This window comes from Chenopodium album, chromosome 24, assembly GCF_948465745.1.
Source record: "Chenopodium album chromosome 24, dcCheAlbu1.1, whole genome shotgun sequence".
NCBI lineage: Eukaryota > Viridiplantae > Streptophyta > Magnoliopsida > Caryophyllales > Amaranthaceae > Chenopodium > Chenopodium album.
This window is the reverse complement of record NC_137857.1, coordinates 1255073-1272728: the sequence shown is the minus strand read 5'-3', so window position 1 is coordinate 1272728 and position 17656 is coordinate 1255073. Positions and strand designations below refer to the sequence as shown.

The 17656-nt window shown below is 34.9% G+C and overlaps 1 protein-coding gene across 1 annotated transcript; it reads right to left on the bottom strand.

The window, feature by feature from the left end:
- Window positions 1-1311: 1311 nt before the first annotated feature.
- LOC145610183 (mitochondrial-processing peptidase subunit alpha-like) lies at window positions 1312-9399 on the bottom strand. The gene is made up of 13 exons (XM_081665463.1): window positions 9237-9399; window positions 8082-8321; window positions 7684-7980; window positions 7429-7596; window positions 7122-7289; window positions 6956-7036; window positions 6627-6693; window positions 6170-6267; window positions 3402-3474; window positions 3230-3300; window positions 3075-3124; window positions 1754-1866; window positions 1312-1643 (listed from the first exon to the last, which is right to left on the bottom strand). Exons 1-13 carry the CDS (start codon window positions 9276-9278, stop codon window positions 1591-1593), a joined length of 1521 nt encoding a protein of 506 aa, XP_081521589.1. The 5' UTR covers window positions 9279-9399; the 3' UTR covers window positions 1312-1590.
- Between the last annotated feature and the right edge of the window lie 8257 nt (window positions 9400-17656).

Sequence of the window (17656 nt, the reverse complement as noted above, 5' to 3'; positions counted from 1 at the left end):
ATCTGCCAATTAGACCAAATCATTAGTTGTTCAAGGCATAAAAGAAGTTTGTCAAGATTCATTAAGTTTTTTTGTCATTGTATGTTGGTTAAAACCCCCATAACTATGATACAATACGGAAAATATGTTGGTAGGTTCATCTAATTTTGGCTTTTGCTTTTATTGTACGCCTTTAGGAAATTTCATACTCGTACTTTGTTTTAAAAATTTATGTTACATTGAAATTTATTCATGCTTAATTTCCGTTGTACGCTCACATTTGAAGATGGCAAATTGTCAACAAATAATTTACACTATAATGCTTTGCTTTATATATTATGTTAATACTTAATATACATCTTAAGGCAAAAGCTAACAAATACTCCTATACTAGAACATTTGATAAAACATACAATGACTAAAACTAAATATATTAACTCTATTATTAAAAAACTAAAAATACTAACTTGAAAAAAACATTCATTACCCCACCCGACTCGTGATTATGATATGCATTTCCAAATAAATACGAGCATCTTTTTTAAAAATATTTAAAATTGTTATTTAACGTAGGAGATGCTCGTTAGCAAGATCCTTTACTTTCCAAATTATTCCAATTCAAAATATTTAAGTTCAAATAAGGGATGATTAGTTAAAAATAGGTAGGTTCAAAAAAATAACTATATATGATAGCTATTATGGGCTGCAATTCAATTTACAAATCAAATAACTACCAATAAATCAAGAAGTTCAAACGCATATTACGTACTCACTTGACCCAAAGAGTCTCACATTGTAAGGAGTAAACAAAAATGAGAAAAAGAAGTAATTCTTTTACTCAAAAATTTTCTTAGATAATTACCCCAACTTCTAGACTCTAGTCATGATTTTCTATACCCTTAAGGACCTTAAGGACATTATCAAATAGAGCAAATTCAGCTTCTATGAACTCTTAACCGCCTTTATCTATAACTATGGGGTCTTCATTCAACAATTCTGCGCAATAGCTTCTTCCAGGTTCGAAGTATGAGGAACAAAGTCGACCGCTTATACTTGCTATCCCTTGACAAAATCATGAACTCTCGTCATCAATAGATTGAACAGGCAATCTTGTACTTAGTAGATAAACTGAACTCACTCAAATACATTCATCTATGATCTATCTTTGTTAGCTGCGTAATTGTAAAATGCAAAGGGACATCTAGCGTAAGTGAAAATCGGAAGAGAGGAGGTTATTGAGCCACATTATTAGCATTGATTTAGCAGATTATTGAACCATAGCTAATTAGCTATTGTACATGGTACAAATATTTGCTATAAGCTGGCACAAACTGAATAAAAAATGTAAAGCTTTTTTGTATATTAAGGTCATCTAAATTTTACAACATCAACCATCAATTGTTAAAAATCTTAGGGCTGCATTACACCGCCAGCACAGGATAAATACAAGGAAATTCTGCTTCTCAAAACTGCATATGCAGGACACGAAAATTTATCGTCTCCAATTTCCTTTTATTTTCAAAAAAATACCACTTGCCTGTAAAAGCTTCTATGAGTAAATCCAGGAAATGGAAGAGAAGGGAAGGATGGCCAAGGTCCTTAGTTGGACTTTTACTTTGCATGGAAAAGACCGTTTACTGATTCATAGCTTGGAACATAAAGAACTGCAAAAGAGAAAGAGGAAAAAAAAAAATCATCAAATTAAGTTTAAAAGAGCAAGGATAGAAAAAAAAAAAAAAAAAAAGACGCACAAAAATAAATTAAAGTAATTTACCATCTCCATGTGAAGCCATTGTAAGGGGAGAAGATAAGAGCTTTTGCGCGACGGAGGTAATGTCTTCTTCAGTGATTCCATCAATAGCTTTCAAAAAGTGCTCTACTGGTTTCCTGGAAACATTATAACAAAGTTCTTATCAGCTGGAAAGCCTAGCTAAACACAATCTTCCACACACAAATATGATAAATGATAGTAGCTTCTCAGCTAACATCCAGAATCTACTCTCACATAATGTTTAAATAATCCTTCTGTCCGTCAAATATTCCATAATCACAATCATGAAGTTCGTTGTTCCATTTTCATGAACTTCGTAAAGCATGTAGAAATGGCGAGTTGAGCCACATGCCTTCTACCAACACAAAACGTCAAAACCAAATTTGGCTACCTAACAGGCCACTACTTTCAGGAAACGACTAATCTAGTCCTGGGTAGGTCAACCACCCAGACTCGAAGCTGGGAAGATAATTGTTTGTATGAAATGAAGGGAGGCGGGGAAAGAAAATTCTTGAGAGAAAGTAACATCATGACAGCAGCAGCTACATTGATCCTTTGTCTGCTAGAATCTCACTGCCAATACAATGATACGATACCTAATTACCAATACACTTTCTCCCACTTTACAGGTTAGCAATGCTACAGAAAAACCCATGGTTGCAGTAGCATACATAGTAACAGTAACAATGTCACAGAAGCATCATCTAGCAAGTATTGCCTCAAGTTTCACAGCATGAACAAACAAATAAGAAATCTGTAATTTCATCACATTCAAGAGTATGGAATATTATTTAAAAATTTATACTTGAAAATCCATCTTAGCACCTTAAACTTGTTTGTTGTGGCAAAAGAAGCGGTGTGAAATACATATAGTATTAATATTGAGATAATAGAGTTCTTACACGTAAATAAGTAAATATCTATAATATGAAGTATGAACATATTTATTGTTTAATGGGCTTTTAGTAACATATCACAACAGCAAATATGGTAATAAAACTGTGTAGTGTCTCCATATCAATTTAGCACAATTTATAAAGGTGGAACAGCCCTTCCATCAGGCTCTAAGCCTCTAACTATTAAATCAACCCTTGCACAGATGAACTTGTACAAACCAGTCCCTCTGTTACTACAAGCATTGCAGCTGTTGCTAGCCAAACAAATACTGCATTGTAAAAGCTATTGCCATGATAAAAATCAATAGGCACTATGGAAAAGGAAAATATAACATGAAATCGGGGAACACTAAGTCATTAGGACAGATATAAACAAAAGTAATAATATTATTAATATATATAATGCAGACATTTAAAGAAAATGTTACCTCTCTCCATAGGTCAAAATCTGTCTACCAATGTCTTCAGATGCAACCATCTGTACATACATACAGAAATTAAGACAAAGAGAAACTAAAAAAAGAAGAATATTTTTTAATTAAATAAAACAAAATAATAAAGAAATAAACCAAAGAAGGCATACTCTAGATTCCAAATTCATTAGAATAGCAGACTTAGTTGCTGCTTTAGCACGACTGAGCTGCAGCTCTGAGACTGAAGAAAAGAGTGAAAGGGTATTGAAAAATATTACAGTTCGTAACTTCAAAATACACAACCGCAATATTAACATGAATCAAAACAAACTACTAGCAAACCTTGTCCGAATAATGTAACCGCAAGGAGTTCTCTAGCAGCAATCTCGATTGCATTCGATACAAAGTCAGAGCCCTAAAAAAAGATTGCAAAATTAAAAACCAGGATAAACAAGAAAGCGTGTAAAATTAAAAAACAAACATTTTACAGCTACCCGCTTCAACTTGTCTAACAAAATTTTCATGAGATGCAAGTGCCATAGTATATCCATAAAAAGTTAAAATTCAGAAAATCATGATTTACTGTGGTATAACTTTTCTAGCACATCTAAAAAATAGAACACTTAATAAATTGCAACATCCATTGATGCTTACGAGCATAATCATTAATCATCCAATGTCAACACCAGTATAAAACTATGCATCCATTAAAATGCACATTAGCAGCAAGATGTTCAAGCATGACTAAACAGTAAACTCTATAGCCTGCTCAACTTCTCATTCACCCAGAGATTCTTTTACACACATGAGTGCACATATAGGTAGGTGCACCCAAGGTAATTTTTTTGCTCATTTAGAAATTATAATCAGGGCAAAATGTGTCAAATGAGCAAAAACATACCCTTGGGTGTACCCAACTCTAGGTCCACCCAGGCATATTTCACCATTCACCCAGGGCTTGAACCTTCTGAAAAGAGAAACAAAGGCAAAAAGGGATGAGGGAAAAGATGCAAGGAAAAAAAAAAGATCATGTCATTTTGCTGAATGGGCAGCATACCAAGAATAGTTCATCAAAGACAGCTTCTAAGCCAATTTTATCAAGTAGCTTGTTCTGATCATCTGATGTAAAACAAAATAAAAAAAGATGGGAAAGGGACAAAAGGTTTGAAAAAAATATCAGTTTCATGAGATCTGTTAGGTTTTAAAAAGGAACATTTCTCATCAGATCACATTCGTTCTTATTTGCAGAGAGGACTGCAATGAAACCAGTGTTGCTTTATGGTACCGAATGTCGGGCTTCTAAGAAGGGGCACACTAAAAAGATGGAGGTTACAGAGATGCACATGTTAAGGTGGATGTGCGGGAACACTCTAAGAGATAGAATAAAAAAAAGAGGTTATTCGCAAGAAAGTAAGCATGGCAAGCATTGCAGACAAACTAAGGGAAAATCGTCAACATTGGTTTGGGCATGTAAGGCGGAGACCAAAGGGTGCACTGATACGGAGAGTGGAAGAGTTGGACTATAAAGGAGTTAAACGAGGGAGAGGGAATAGGAAGGATATGAAGTATATGAATTTGCGTGAGGATGAGGCATTGGATCATAAGGGATGGAGGAGGAAGATTTCTGTCGATGACTACACGAATAATTACTTTTGGTTCGAACCCACATATGGGATTAAGGCTTTGATTGATTGATTGATCTGTAACCCATCTGCATTCCTTCTACCAATAACACTCCACACCGTCACAAGAATCAGGCCCTTCTTCATAAGTCATTACTGATTAATAAAAAACGCTCCATCTCTCTTCCTACATGTAATCACCGGCAGGAATAACAACCAGTTAACCCCCACCAATTATCACCCTACTCAAAGTATTTCAATCTCCGAGGGTGGATTATACACAACACCCAAGCTGCAACCATACAACACCACCACCACCACTAGATGCCCTAAGTCATCTCAGCAATATCTACGCCCAGCACACGGGATGCGTGGGCAGTGATATTTCCTTGTTCAAATGCCAACCCACCACAACCAACCACAAAGATTCACCACTTTTGCACAAGATCTGATCAAGGAAATAAACAAAGAGGAAAAGATAGATCTGGAAAACAGCAACGGCCACTTCTCAAGGTTCAAAGGTGGCAGGAAAGTAGATTTAAGAGGGTGGTAGATTTGAGGGCAATTGGGGTACAACAAAAAAAGGTGAATGGATGTCAGGTAAACAAAGTCAACTTAACATCCAATACCAGAGAAAAGATTGGCAATTGGTCGTGAAGACCATACAAATTATACCACTGATGAGGTCTTGTGCTAGGATGCAAGATGGCGTTGATAGGTGAAAGACAAGACAGAAAGAAAAATGGTATATTTCTATTCTATGCAAGAGCATGAAATGACATTGGAGCTATATTGTTGCATTAAATTGAAAGGGATGGGTGCCAAAGATTTTGAATCCCTCAAGAAAGGGAACCACAGAGCGTTTGGGTTGGAGGGATGTGTTTATATCACGAGCATCCACATACGAATACAATTAACCTAAAGGAGGATCCATTCCCATTCCTGATTAAATATTTACAAGCCATATGCTCTCAGAGACATTGGGAAGATGTGCAAGTGAAAGACCTCCATCAAATAGTAAAATTAGAAAAAGCAACAGCTAGACCCAGTACTTTCCTAAAGAAAATAATATTACTAAACCATATAGCCTTGGAGATCTTATTAGAAAGCGTTTAGGAGGGAGAAGAAAAAAAAAACACTCACTAAATTGCAGCACTGCAAACTTGTACGAGAAGAGCAAATCCAGTCACAATTAACATGTAACTCACTACAACAAATGCAATCTTTATTTTTACTATATGTTCAACCATTGAGTCATAAGATATAAACCATTGGACTTAAGAACTAACGGTGCTCCTAATTTATGCTAAGTTAGAGAGAAAAACAAATAGCTAATGTTTAGATACATGAAGATTGAACTAAGCAGTGATTTCATCAAAAAATCAATGCTGAAATGCTGAATTGTGCAGAGTGAAATGTTTACAGCGAAAGTCAAATAAAGAAAACAGAACATGACGTGTGATGATTAGAAGTCAAAGATCTGCTTACAGTGGTACATTGAATTCCAAATATGCCAGTATTATTGTAGATGCTGTTAAAGGCAGAAAAAGACTGAATTTGTGGATACTCATTTAGGACATTCAGATCTGATCATAACAAAGAAAGCATATTAGAAAATAAATAATATTAGTTCAGATATACAGTCAAGCAAAACACAGTCAAGAAACTCAAGATATTGCAAGCATGGACTAAAAATATGTGATTTTATAGAAAAGAATCTAATTAAATAAATACAACAATCGATTTGCAGGAAATAGATAAACAAGAAGAGTACTTAAAATCTATGAGGGGCCATAGCCTACACAGCAAGCCATACTTCTTCGTTAAATGGCAATAGCTTGTACATTATTTTTTCAATGATACACTCCAAGGTCATACTTTTCCATTATTCTACGGATTCAGAACAAAATGAATTAATAGCTATTATCTTGCACGAAACACTCACATAATCGAGAATACATTCCTTTTCCAGGACCACCAGCTGAAAAGGATCCACCACCTCCCATAAGCATCTACATATAACCACAAATACCTTTTGCTTTAGTTATGCACAAAGTGAATAAGAGGCAGACAGAATAAGAGCAGAAAACTTGATATAGCTTCGATAATCCCACACTACCAAAAAAAAAAAAAAAAGGCCACCCCGGTGTCTCGAATTAGGCACTTGCTCATGACTGCACAGATCATGTATACGCAGCCATTCTTCTATGAACTCTGGTGTATTATTGAAATCAAACATATGAGGAAGTAAAATCACTGCACCTATTGTTATACCTGAAGAACAGTCAGAATCATAGCATCTTTATCTTGCTGCCAGCCACCAGGAAGTTCAAATCCCAGTGCAAAATGTGTTATCTGACCATATAGTAAGTTAAACATTAAAATCGGTCATTGAGTATCGGATACAAATGAGAAAATTCAACAGGCTAATATTACAAACCCCTGATCCTGCTTGGCAACGGTAATCCCCTCCAATGTAAACAGATTTTGGCTCTTCGGGGCGTGGTACACGAGGTAGGTCTGACAAAAGAGGCTCTGCAATTGACAACAGATCTTCGTGCTCAACCCCAGAAGCAGCAAGTACCATACGAGGAGCTGTGTAATTTTCCTGCATTGTCAAAGGGTAACCTTGATCAGAGGCAGACTTGATCAAGACAACGATAACATAGAAACAAAAGTCTGTATGGCAAGCTTGACATGTAAAAATCATGGAAGTACAAAGCATAAAAATAGCATATTATACTTACAGCAACAAATCTCTCCAGAACAGAGCTATCTAATCTGGCCATTGATGATTCTTGGGCCATAAGAGAATGTGCAAGTGCACCAGAATAACCAGCAGAATGGATTGCCTCAACAAGCAATGCCTGGGGGTTGTTGGAAGCTTCATTTACCTCAACCTTCAGCTTCTTAAGCTGCAAAAGTAGCATTCAACATATATGCTCTTAATCAACAGTGCCGCTAAATTGGTAGAGATTAGAGTCGTGCGATCAAGAAATTACCGTCTCATTGACCTCCCAATCCAAGAAAGCAGGGTTCCTAACACAATCTACAAGAAGTTCGACCATTTCAGGAACATAAGTCTTCAAAGCATCAAATGTGTAACCCATCTGCTCTCGAGAAGCGGAGGAGTTCACATTGCCTCCTATGGCCTCTACTTCACGCACAATACGCAGGTGGCTACGATTTGTGGTGGTTTTGAATGCCATGCGCTCTAAAAGGTGTGTTGTGCCAAATGAAAATGGTGTCTCGTAAATTGAACCAGAGTCAATGTACAAACCAATTGAGGCAATAGGGTTCTGCATAAGAAGTTCCAAAAATAAATATTCATCATTGAAAAACTAAACGCATACCAAACACCTATTTCAGGTAAATTTTGGTGAAGAAATCCCAGACTTACAGAAGAAGCCTCAGAGGCAATTTTGAGTCCATTAGGAAGAGTAGTTATCTTGGTTTTGGCTGGTTCCACATAATCAGGCAATGGTGGAGGCACTGTTACTCCCTCCAATGGGAAGTCTAGTGGAGGAAGGGATTTGCTACTTCCCAAAATCCAGTTTAACAATCCCCCAGAAGCATTTGTTTTGGCAGTTACAGCACTGGAACTGGCATATCTTGTCAAATACCTGCTGCCTTCGCGACCCTAAATCAATAATTTGACATCATACAATCAGCTTTTATGATACAATGCACAATCTATTATTACACATCAACTAAACCTTCTGTATTGTAGGAAGAGATCCAAGACATGGATTCATCAAGCTACTGTATTGCAGGAAGATATCCAAGACCATGTGTACTGTGTAAAGATCACGACTTTAACAAAAGGGCACAGCATAACAAGGATGAGAAAGGAAATTTCTCTTGTATATGTACTATTAATAGCATTATCGTATAACAAAACAACGGCACATTGATAACGCAATATTGCTTATATTGTTTGATAATCAAGAGAATTCATTATTGTTCTTATAGACTAACAAAGTAATCGTAATCCTCCTAAACCAAACAACTAAAAGGCAAAACCTTTCTACCAAAAATCGTAAGAAAAATTCTATTACAGTTTAGCAAAGTAGCATATTCAAACTAATATAACAAGATCAAAAATTGAATGATGATAATCATATTTAAAGTTCAAACTTTGCTTAGAAAGATTGCATTAATAACTCTTTAAAAACATGGCATTGCATTGAATATCAAACAGAAAAGGCCCTACATCATGTAACACATTCTATCAACAATAAATCGAACCCTAACCGCGGCAACATATGGAAAACATAGATCAAATTCATATGATTCTACAAATATCAAATTGACACGAATGATACAAATCAAATTGACAAAATTTCAACAGATCTAAACATCAACATCGATATAATTTGCGATAATCGATATTTCGTCAAATGGAAATCAATTTCTATCATCAAATAAAATCTAACAACCTAAACACTCAATCGAATTTGAAAAACAACGAAAGTAAAGAACAAATTGAATCCAAAAATTAGGGTTTTAACAAAAATTGAAAAAAATATAATAAAAATGGAGAAAAAGATTTAACCTTATTTAGGGCATTAAGGCGAGAAGCTGCAGCTCTGTACATGATGAAATGATGAGGTGATTGAAGGTTCTTCAATGGAGGAATTCTCTCTCCTGTATTTCTCTCTCTTGTGTTTCAATGGGAATGTGGAAGAGTTGAGACTGCTGTTACTTGTTTCAGGGGAGGAAAGAGAAAATTGGGGGAAACTATTTACTCTGGGCTTTGTTTAGTGTTCAACACTTTTTGGCCCAGATGATTTGCTAGCCCTGGTTTGTGACGTTATTTGGACTTAAGGCGTGTTCGACTGTTCGGCCTTAGTGTTTGAGTAGCTTTTTAATGGTTTGACTTGACTACTTAATAAAAATGTGAGTGTTTGGCAAATTCGTGGTTATGGTACCTATTCGTGGTGAAAGTAACTTTAGCCCAGTTAAATTGTTAACGAAGACCTGTTCTTTTGAGCAGAGCAGGTGACTATCAGCATAGCAGAGTAGATGTTAGCAAAGTAGAGTAGAGTAGAACAGACTTTTAATACTAAGGGTATGTTCTTTTACGTTGAAATTCAGTTCAGTTCAGCTCAGCTCAGTTCAGTTCAGCTCCTAATTTCCTTCTCTTATAAAATATTCATTTCAGTTCAGTTTAGCTGAGTTCAGTCAATGAGAACAGGCCCTAAATAGAGCAGACCACAGCAGCTAAAAAAAAGGGCTAAACTTGTGTTATGTGAACTTAATAGACATGAAATATTTTAAACAAAAAAAATGAACAAAATACGCCCATAGTTGAGTTAATTTAATCTAAGACTTCATAGAAGAAGAAGTTATTGTTGTTATTTATTTAAACTATTTTGTTTAAAATAAGTTAAAACCAATTAGACCTTTATTTTAACATGCACTTCGTATTACTTAGTACATGAGATTAAGGGTTGTGGTGTGACTTAATTCACTTTAAGTGAGAAGAACTAGATACTTAGCCTCAAAAGGTGTTATATGAATTATTAGATTAAAGTGTATTTAGTGAGATTTTTCATCTAAGATCTTTATATGTAGAAAGAGTCACAAAGGACAATGATGTATGTGTGGCTCAATTTTATGTCTTGAAAGTACCACTCTCGAAACTATAATTAGTTAAGAATTTAAGATAGTTGATATTCACTTAGATAGACTATTATTAAAAATCAATCATCAATCAATCAATAACTATATACTAAAAGACACACCAGCAATGACACGTGTCATCTCCTGGTGTGTCCTTAGTGTTTTTTTTTTTTTTTTTTTTGTATAAATTTGTATTAAAGAAACAAATCTTATACAAAAATAACTCCATAATCTTATACAATATAATTACTTAAAATAAAAAGATTTAGCATATCTTTAACTCAAATATTTATGTAGTTATATTATAAACAAATTTTATTAACATTATTTTGATCATTTTCTACATTATTTATATCTAATATATCATTCGTAACCCTTTATATTGATCAAAATTTGTCACCTATATTTTTTAGATTTTTTTCTTCATAAAAAACTAATCATAATGATAGTTAATAACTATTGAAAATTATCGTGCATGGCACGGGAACTAACCTAGTGAATACAAAAATTCAGTCAAGGTGACTTACGCGGTGAATAATTTCGAGTTATTGATAAAACAAAAATATGATAAAACAAGAATAAGACTCTTTAGTTGCCATCTCTAGATTACAATCATAATTGACTTGGCAAATTAAAATACCAGACAAGATCCAAATCTGAAAGTTGTAGAAATACCAACTAAGACCCAATTACACCCACAGTACAGATCATTTAGTTTGATACCACAGTAAGAGCTTATCAAACCAATCAGGGGGCGGACTGTTGCTTATCATTAAAATCCAAAAGCCTACTTATACCAAGTATCATAATTCATGAATGAGGAGGGGGTGAGGATGGAACCCTGCCACTCGGGGAATGGAGGGACTAACAATTGCTCAGTTCCACTCCTTGATCCTCCCTTAAGTAAACATTGGGGATCACCATTTTTATAACAAAAGGTTTTGTGTGAGACCGGACTCACGTGAGACCGGGCTCAATAACAAAAGTCCAATAAAAAGGCGCGGGCTAACTAAACCCGATCGCGAGGCCCGCAACACCAAAAACAAGATAATGGACTCACGTGAGTCCGTCTCACCCAAAACTTTACCTTTTTATAAAACAATGAAATAATGTTGTTAGTCCCATCAATATTTTCAACTTATATTAGTTAGCATAAAATGTCATTAGTTTATTACTCTAATGGAGCAAACAAAAGAGGACAGAATGATCAGTATAGTATCAAGTATCAACTAAGTTTCATATAGTATTAACAAAATTTTATTAAAGCTATTAATGACTTAATTACAGTTCTAGAGGTTGAGAAATTATCCTCTCTATGTTATTATGTGTAAACTTAATTTTTGCAACTTATTTTATGCTTGTGCTACTAGTTTAGTTAAATAATTTGTAACTTGTAATTTTGTACAATCTCACAAATGTTAAAAAAATGTAAAGATGTATTGTGGTTGACATTCTGTTTAGAATATAATTTTATTAAATGAGAAGAGCAATGGTTTTCAAAAAAAAAGAAGACCTATGTGATTTACGAAGTATAATTTATTAATATTTTTTTATCAGGGAATTTAACAAAAGTAGAAACTAAAATTATACTCCCTCCATTTTTAAATACTTGCTTCTTTTTTCATTTTTGGTCGTTTTTAAATACTTGCTTTATTTCCTTATTTGAAAAGTTTTTATAATAGTTAATTAATTTCTTGCATCTAGTGGACCCAACATAAATCGTATTTTATTAATTTCATATTCTCTCCTCCAATTCTCTTCTATTTTTACTTTATTTGAAGTACAATTTTTTTATTCTTCCACCTACCTCACTACCTCCATCCATATTTTATTACTTTCACCAATTTTTCCTAAAACTCTGGAGAAATGAAGCAAGTATTTAAAAACGGAGGAAGTATTACAATATTTTATTTTAATATTCACGTTTGTAGAATTGCTCAAATACTCATATTCCGAATAAGGAAATTTCTATTGACTTCTAGACATGAGCACATAAGTGACAAAATACATAACCGTAAGTTTCATTAAATCATTGAATTTATAACTTCAACTTTGCTAATTTCACTTATTTGTTACGAGTACATCTTATCACCTTGAAAGAAGGATCACGTGAGGTTAAAGCTTCAACGGGCATGACCTGAGACTTTGGACTCTTGAAATTTCCAAAAATTTCCTTTTTTTCAACAAAGTGATCTTGATAGTTTAATGACTTTAATAATTTTGTTTACTTCTAACCCTACAATTAATGAGTCTACTACTTTTCACATGAGCTGATTTCATGCTATAAATAAATCTAGGGCTTATTTGACATTATTTTTATTTTTAGTTTTTCGTTTTTTTTTTAAAAACTAAAAACCAAAAATAAGAAACAAGAAAAAGTGTTTTCACTTTTCTATTATCAGTTTTCAATATTATTATGATTTTAATAAGTTTAAAAACCACAGCGATGCTAAATGAAGTTTTGTGGTTGTTTTTGGCTCAAAGACCATTGTTTTTGCCACATTTTTTGTTTTCCCATCTTCATTATTTCATACTAGCCAGCCCCCCCCCCCCCCCCCCCCCCCACCAAAAAAAAAAAAAAAAAAAGGGAAAAAAGATGTTGGCCTGCACGTGATGTTGAGATGACGGTATGAAGCATGACGGCTTCTGAGTGTACGGCCAGGATGGGCCAGCGGTGACACTTGGTATACATCAAATCACATAAACTACACAATAATGTTGTATTATACTCCAACATTATTACGAGTAATCTATTATTTGCTCTACATAAAATTAAAATTAAAACAACGCTAATATTAAATGGTCAATCATGCTATGATTGTTACTCGTATTAATTTATTAAAATTAAATAACTAAAAATTGGCTCACTTGGCCTGGTAAAGCTTCTATTTAGGTCATCATTTTTATTTATAATTTTTAAAAGGTTTTGAGGTTTAAAATGTAACATAACAAGCGGGGATGTTTTAGAGGTGGAGTTCACTTTAACTCATACCCATTTTTTGAAATGTCTAAACCGTAAAGACTAGATTAGAATTGTTAAGTCTGGTTAAAGTATATATAGATCACCTTCGCTCCATCCACATATGAATTGAAGTCTATATTGAAGACAGTCAGCCTATTGCAGCAACTAGAGCTATCAGCACCAAGCCTACATAACAGCTCAGCACCTCAACTCTGCCAGCTCAGCTTACTCATAACAGAATTTCCTAGTTTTCTGGAATTCTGTTATTCATATTTGTTAAGTTAGTTTTAGATTCTTCTAGACTTTCTTACAGCTGAATTAGTTTATGTATTAAGATATATATATCCTTTTTAAGCTGATTTTCTTATTCATTCAGAAATACAAAAACATTTTTCCTTCTTCTTCAGATTACTTTTCCTCTGTATTTTTCCTCTCAATTTCCAGAAATAACATGGTATCAGAGCCCGGGTTGCGGGTCTCTTCTAAACTGGGTATTTAATCGCTACTGGATAAGGATTTACCTCGACAGGATGTCCAGCCCCTAAGAGGATTATTGATCTGACCTTATCCAGTTAGCTTTGAAGTTGTAAGGACACTCATAAGTGAGGGGGAGTGTTGAATCCCATTGTAGCCCACTTATGAGTGTCCCATATTGGAGAAAGAGGAGTGATGGTTTCACTTTATAAGGTAGAGGAGTACCTCCTACTATTGCCAATTGGTTTTAGTATGGAAGCTCCAAAGCCTTGTTTGTGGACCTAACTCTCCTCCTCCTTGTTCGGGTTGCCCAGGCCCATTTCACATTGTTTCGAAATTTAACCTCCTCTGACCTCACTTCTGATTCCTCTAGTATACCTGAGTCTGAATCTATTTCTGATCCTATTTCTGAACCTATTCCTGTCCCACCTCCTCCTTCTCCTATTTCTACTCCCATTCTGCTTCCTAATCTGAGAAAAACTACTAGACCTCACAAATTCCCTTCTAAGTATGATAATTTTCACTGCCATACAGCTTCCATTGATCATTCCTGGTGCAGTTTACTTGCTTTTGCTGATTTTCCAGATGATCACAAGTGTTTCCTTGCTAATACTTGTGATATACATGAGCCATACTCTTATGCTCAAGCTTCTCTTGATCCTTTATGGGTGGAAGCTATGGATAAGGAAATTACAGCTCTTATAAGCAATGATACTTGGGATCTTGTTGATTTACCTAAGGGTAAAAAGGCAATTGGGTGTAAGTGGGTTTACAAGGTTAAACTCAAAGCCAATGGTGAGCTAGAAAGATGCAAGGCAAGATTGGTTGCTAAAGGTTTCACTCAAAAATATGGAGTGGATTATGAAGAAACTTTTAGTCCAGTAGTTAAGATGAATACTGTCAGGAGTATCATTGCCATAGCTGCCAGCAAACAATGGCCATTATCTCAGTTGGATGTGAACAATGCATTTTTGCATGGAGATTTGAAGGAGGTTGTGTATATGAAAGTTCCTGAAGGGATCCCTAATCCAGAGAATAAAGTATGCAGGCTGAAGAGATCTATCTATGGTCTAAAACAGGCTTCCAGGCAATGGTTTGAGAAGTTAGTTCATTCTCTTCTTGACTTAGATTTTGTGCAATCCAAGAATGATTATAGTCTTTTCATCAAAAGGACTGGGAATTTGGTGTGTCTTGCTGCTGTATATGTGGATGATATCATCCTTACAGGCACTGATGAGGATGCTATAACTTTACTCAAATCTACTTTGCATCAACAGTTCAGTATCAAAGACCTTGGTAGATTGAGTTATTTTTTGGGTATTGAAGTTGGTTACACTGATGCTGGTATTGTTCTCAGTTAGAAAAAATTCACTAAGGAGTTGCTGAATGATTGTGACTTTGTTTTGAGTTCAAGAGCTGTGACACCTTTACCACTTCATCTCAAGCTTCAGTCATTGGATGGTGATTTGCTGTCAGATCCTGAAGTGTACAGGTCTTTGGTGGGAAGGTTGAACTTTTTGACCCATACAAGGCCTCATCTTTCTTTTGCAGTTCAATCTTTGAGCCAATTTATGCAGAAGCCTAAAACTAGCCATTTACAGGCTCTTATTCACACTGTTAGTTACATTGCTAACACTGCAGGGCAAGGTATTCTTCTTAAGGCAGCATCTGATTTGGTTCTGCAAGCTTTTACTGACTCAGATTGGGCCAGTTGTGCTGATACCAGGAAATCTGTCACTGGTTATGTGTTGTTATTAGGGAATTCTCCTATTGCTTGGAAATCTAAGAAACAAAGCTTGGTTTCTAAGTCATCAGCAGAAGCTGAATATCGTGCTATGGCTTCTGCTGCATCTGAGGTTACATGGTTAGTCAGGCTCTTGGAAGAGTTAGGGGTTGTCAATCTCAAACCTGTAACCTTGTTCTGTGACAATCAGTCAGCTATTCACATAGCTAAGAACCCAGTTTTTCATGAAAGAACCAAGCACATCGAAATTGATTGTCATTTCACTAGGGATAAAGTGCTTTAAGGTCTCATTAAGCTTGCCTATCTTCCTACAAGAGAGCAGTTAGCTAACTTATTTACCAAGACTGTTCCTTCTTCTCAGCTTCAGCTTTTGTTGTCCAAGCTGGGAGTGATTTCATCAGCTCCCACCTTGAGGGGGGGTATTGAAGATAGTCAGCCTATTGCAGCAACTAGAGCTATCAGCACCAAGCCTACATAACAGCTCAGCACCTCAGCTCTGCCAGCTCAACTTACTCATAACAGAATTTCCTAGTTTTCCGGAATTCTGTTATTCATATTTGTTAAGTTAGTTTTAGATACTTCTAGAATTTCTTACAGCTGAATTAGTTTATGTATTAAGATATATATATCCTTTGTAAGCTGATTTTCTTATTCATTCATAAATACAAAAACATTTTTCCTTCTTCTTCAGATTACTTTTCCTCTGTATTTTTCCTCTCAATTTCCAGAAATAACAGTCTAGTTCAAGGTCTACTTATATGAGCTAGTTTTACACCAATTGACTATTGGTGTAGTGGTGACACTTGGTAGTAAAAACTCGTGTTCGATCTTCCGCATTAACAATTGGGAGGGGACTGGAACCTAACCACCCAAAACTGATCCCCAAATCTGAATTAGCCCAAAGGGTAAAAAAAATACGTTAGTATAATAAAGTGATGACAACTCATCTAAAAGTGAAGATTATTCACAAATAGTACAACCATCTAAAAGGGGAGAGTATTCACAAATAGCACCCAACCTCTCTTTTGTGCCCCAAACCTCTCCTAACTAAACATCCCCTAGTGCCTAGTCTTTGGTTTTACCCTAATAAAACCAATTAATTTTTTTTTTTTGAAAGACAAAACCAATTAATTTTAAATACCTCCATCAAAGATATAATAAAAAAAATAATTCCTCTTATACATACTTCCCTTAACTCGAACTTTCTATAGTAATTGATATTAGCAAGGTGGCTGGAAAGCATCCAATCAATAACATGGCGGCTATTCTAGCTATGTGCTTCGCATGTTTATTGGAACAACGTTTATTAAAAATTTGTAGCCATCACCAAATACTCCATTTTGAAACTATCATACTTTCCAAACTTGGCGTACGTTGTTGGTAGTATGACTAGCTAGTATATATTCAATCTACTCCATTCTGAATGGATTTAAGGCCTGTTATTTTCAGCTTAAGTTCAGTTCAGTTCAGTTTAGTTTAGTTCAGTTCAGTTACTAATGTCCTCCTCTCATAAAATATTTAGTTCAATTCACTTAAGTTAATTCAACTCAATTCAGTAAATCAGAACAGGTCCTTAATCATGCTCACTTATTGCGGTTCTTAAGGTTTAGTCATTTAGGATTTTCCTTACAATAACTTGCTTTCTTCTAAAAGCCTATCCTAATGGATTTTATAATTTATTGACATATGTTTAATAGAGAAAAATTAAATTAAATAAAGAATTGCGTGTAACAACGGGTTAATAGGTTCGCCAAACTACTCAAAGGAGCCTTTACTAGCTATGTTCGCAAGTATGTTCCCTTTGCCAGTTACACTATGTAGTACTTTATTTTATTTTTTGATTGTTACCCCTTACTAACCCTATCATTAATCCTCTTACCTAAACAAAATTACCCAATTTTCATTCACATGCTTACTTTTACCATTTCACTTACAATCCTACTTATTCAAACTTTTCTAGCTAGCTTAATTTTGTGCGAATAGCAATTGTCAATAACATTTAGGAACAGAGTAAATATGAGCTAAATCAACCATATAGACTTGGTACATATTTAACGTGGAATTAGATTAATTAAAATAAATTGAGGTTAACACAACATAATTGACATCCAATATGCATGGACCCCCCCAGGTAGAACAACTTATGAGCTATGGTATTATTTTGACTTTG

Bases quoted from the DNA above. Each gene is read 5' to 3' on its own strand.
- LOC145610183 (XM_081665463.1), bottom strand. From the start codon at position 9,278: ATGTACAGAGCTGCAGCTTCTCGCCTTAATGCCCTAAATAAG. The intron at 3,475-6,169 runs GTAAGCAGATCT...ATCTTTTTTTAG, and splicing joins TTGGAATTCAATGTACCACT to GGCTCTGACTTTGTATCGAA. The intron at 3,301-3,401 runs GTTTGCTAGTAG...TCTTTTCTTCAG, and splicing joins GGTTACATTATTCGGACAAG to TCTCAGAGCTGCAGCTCAGT.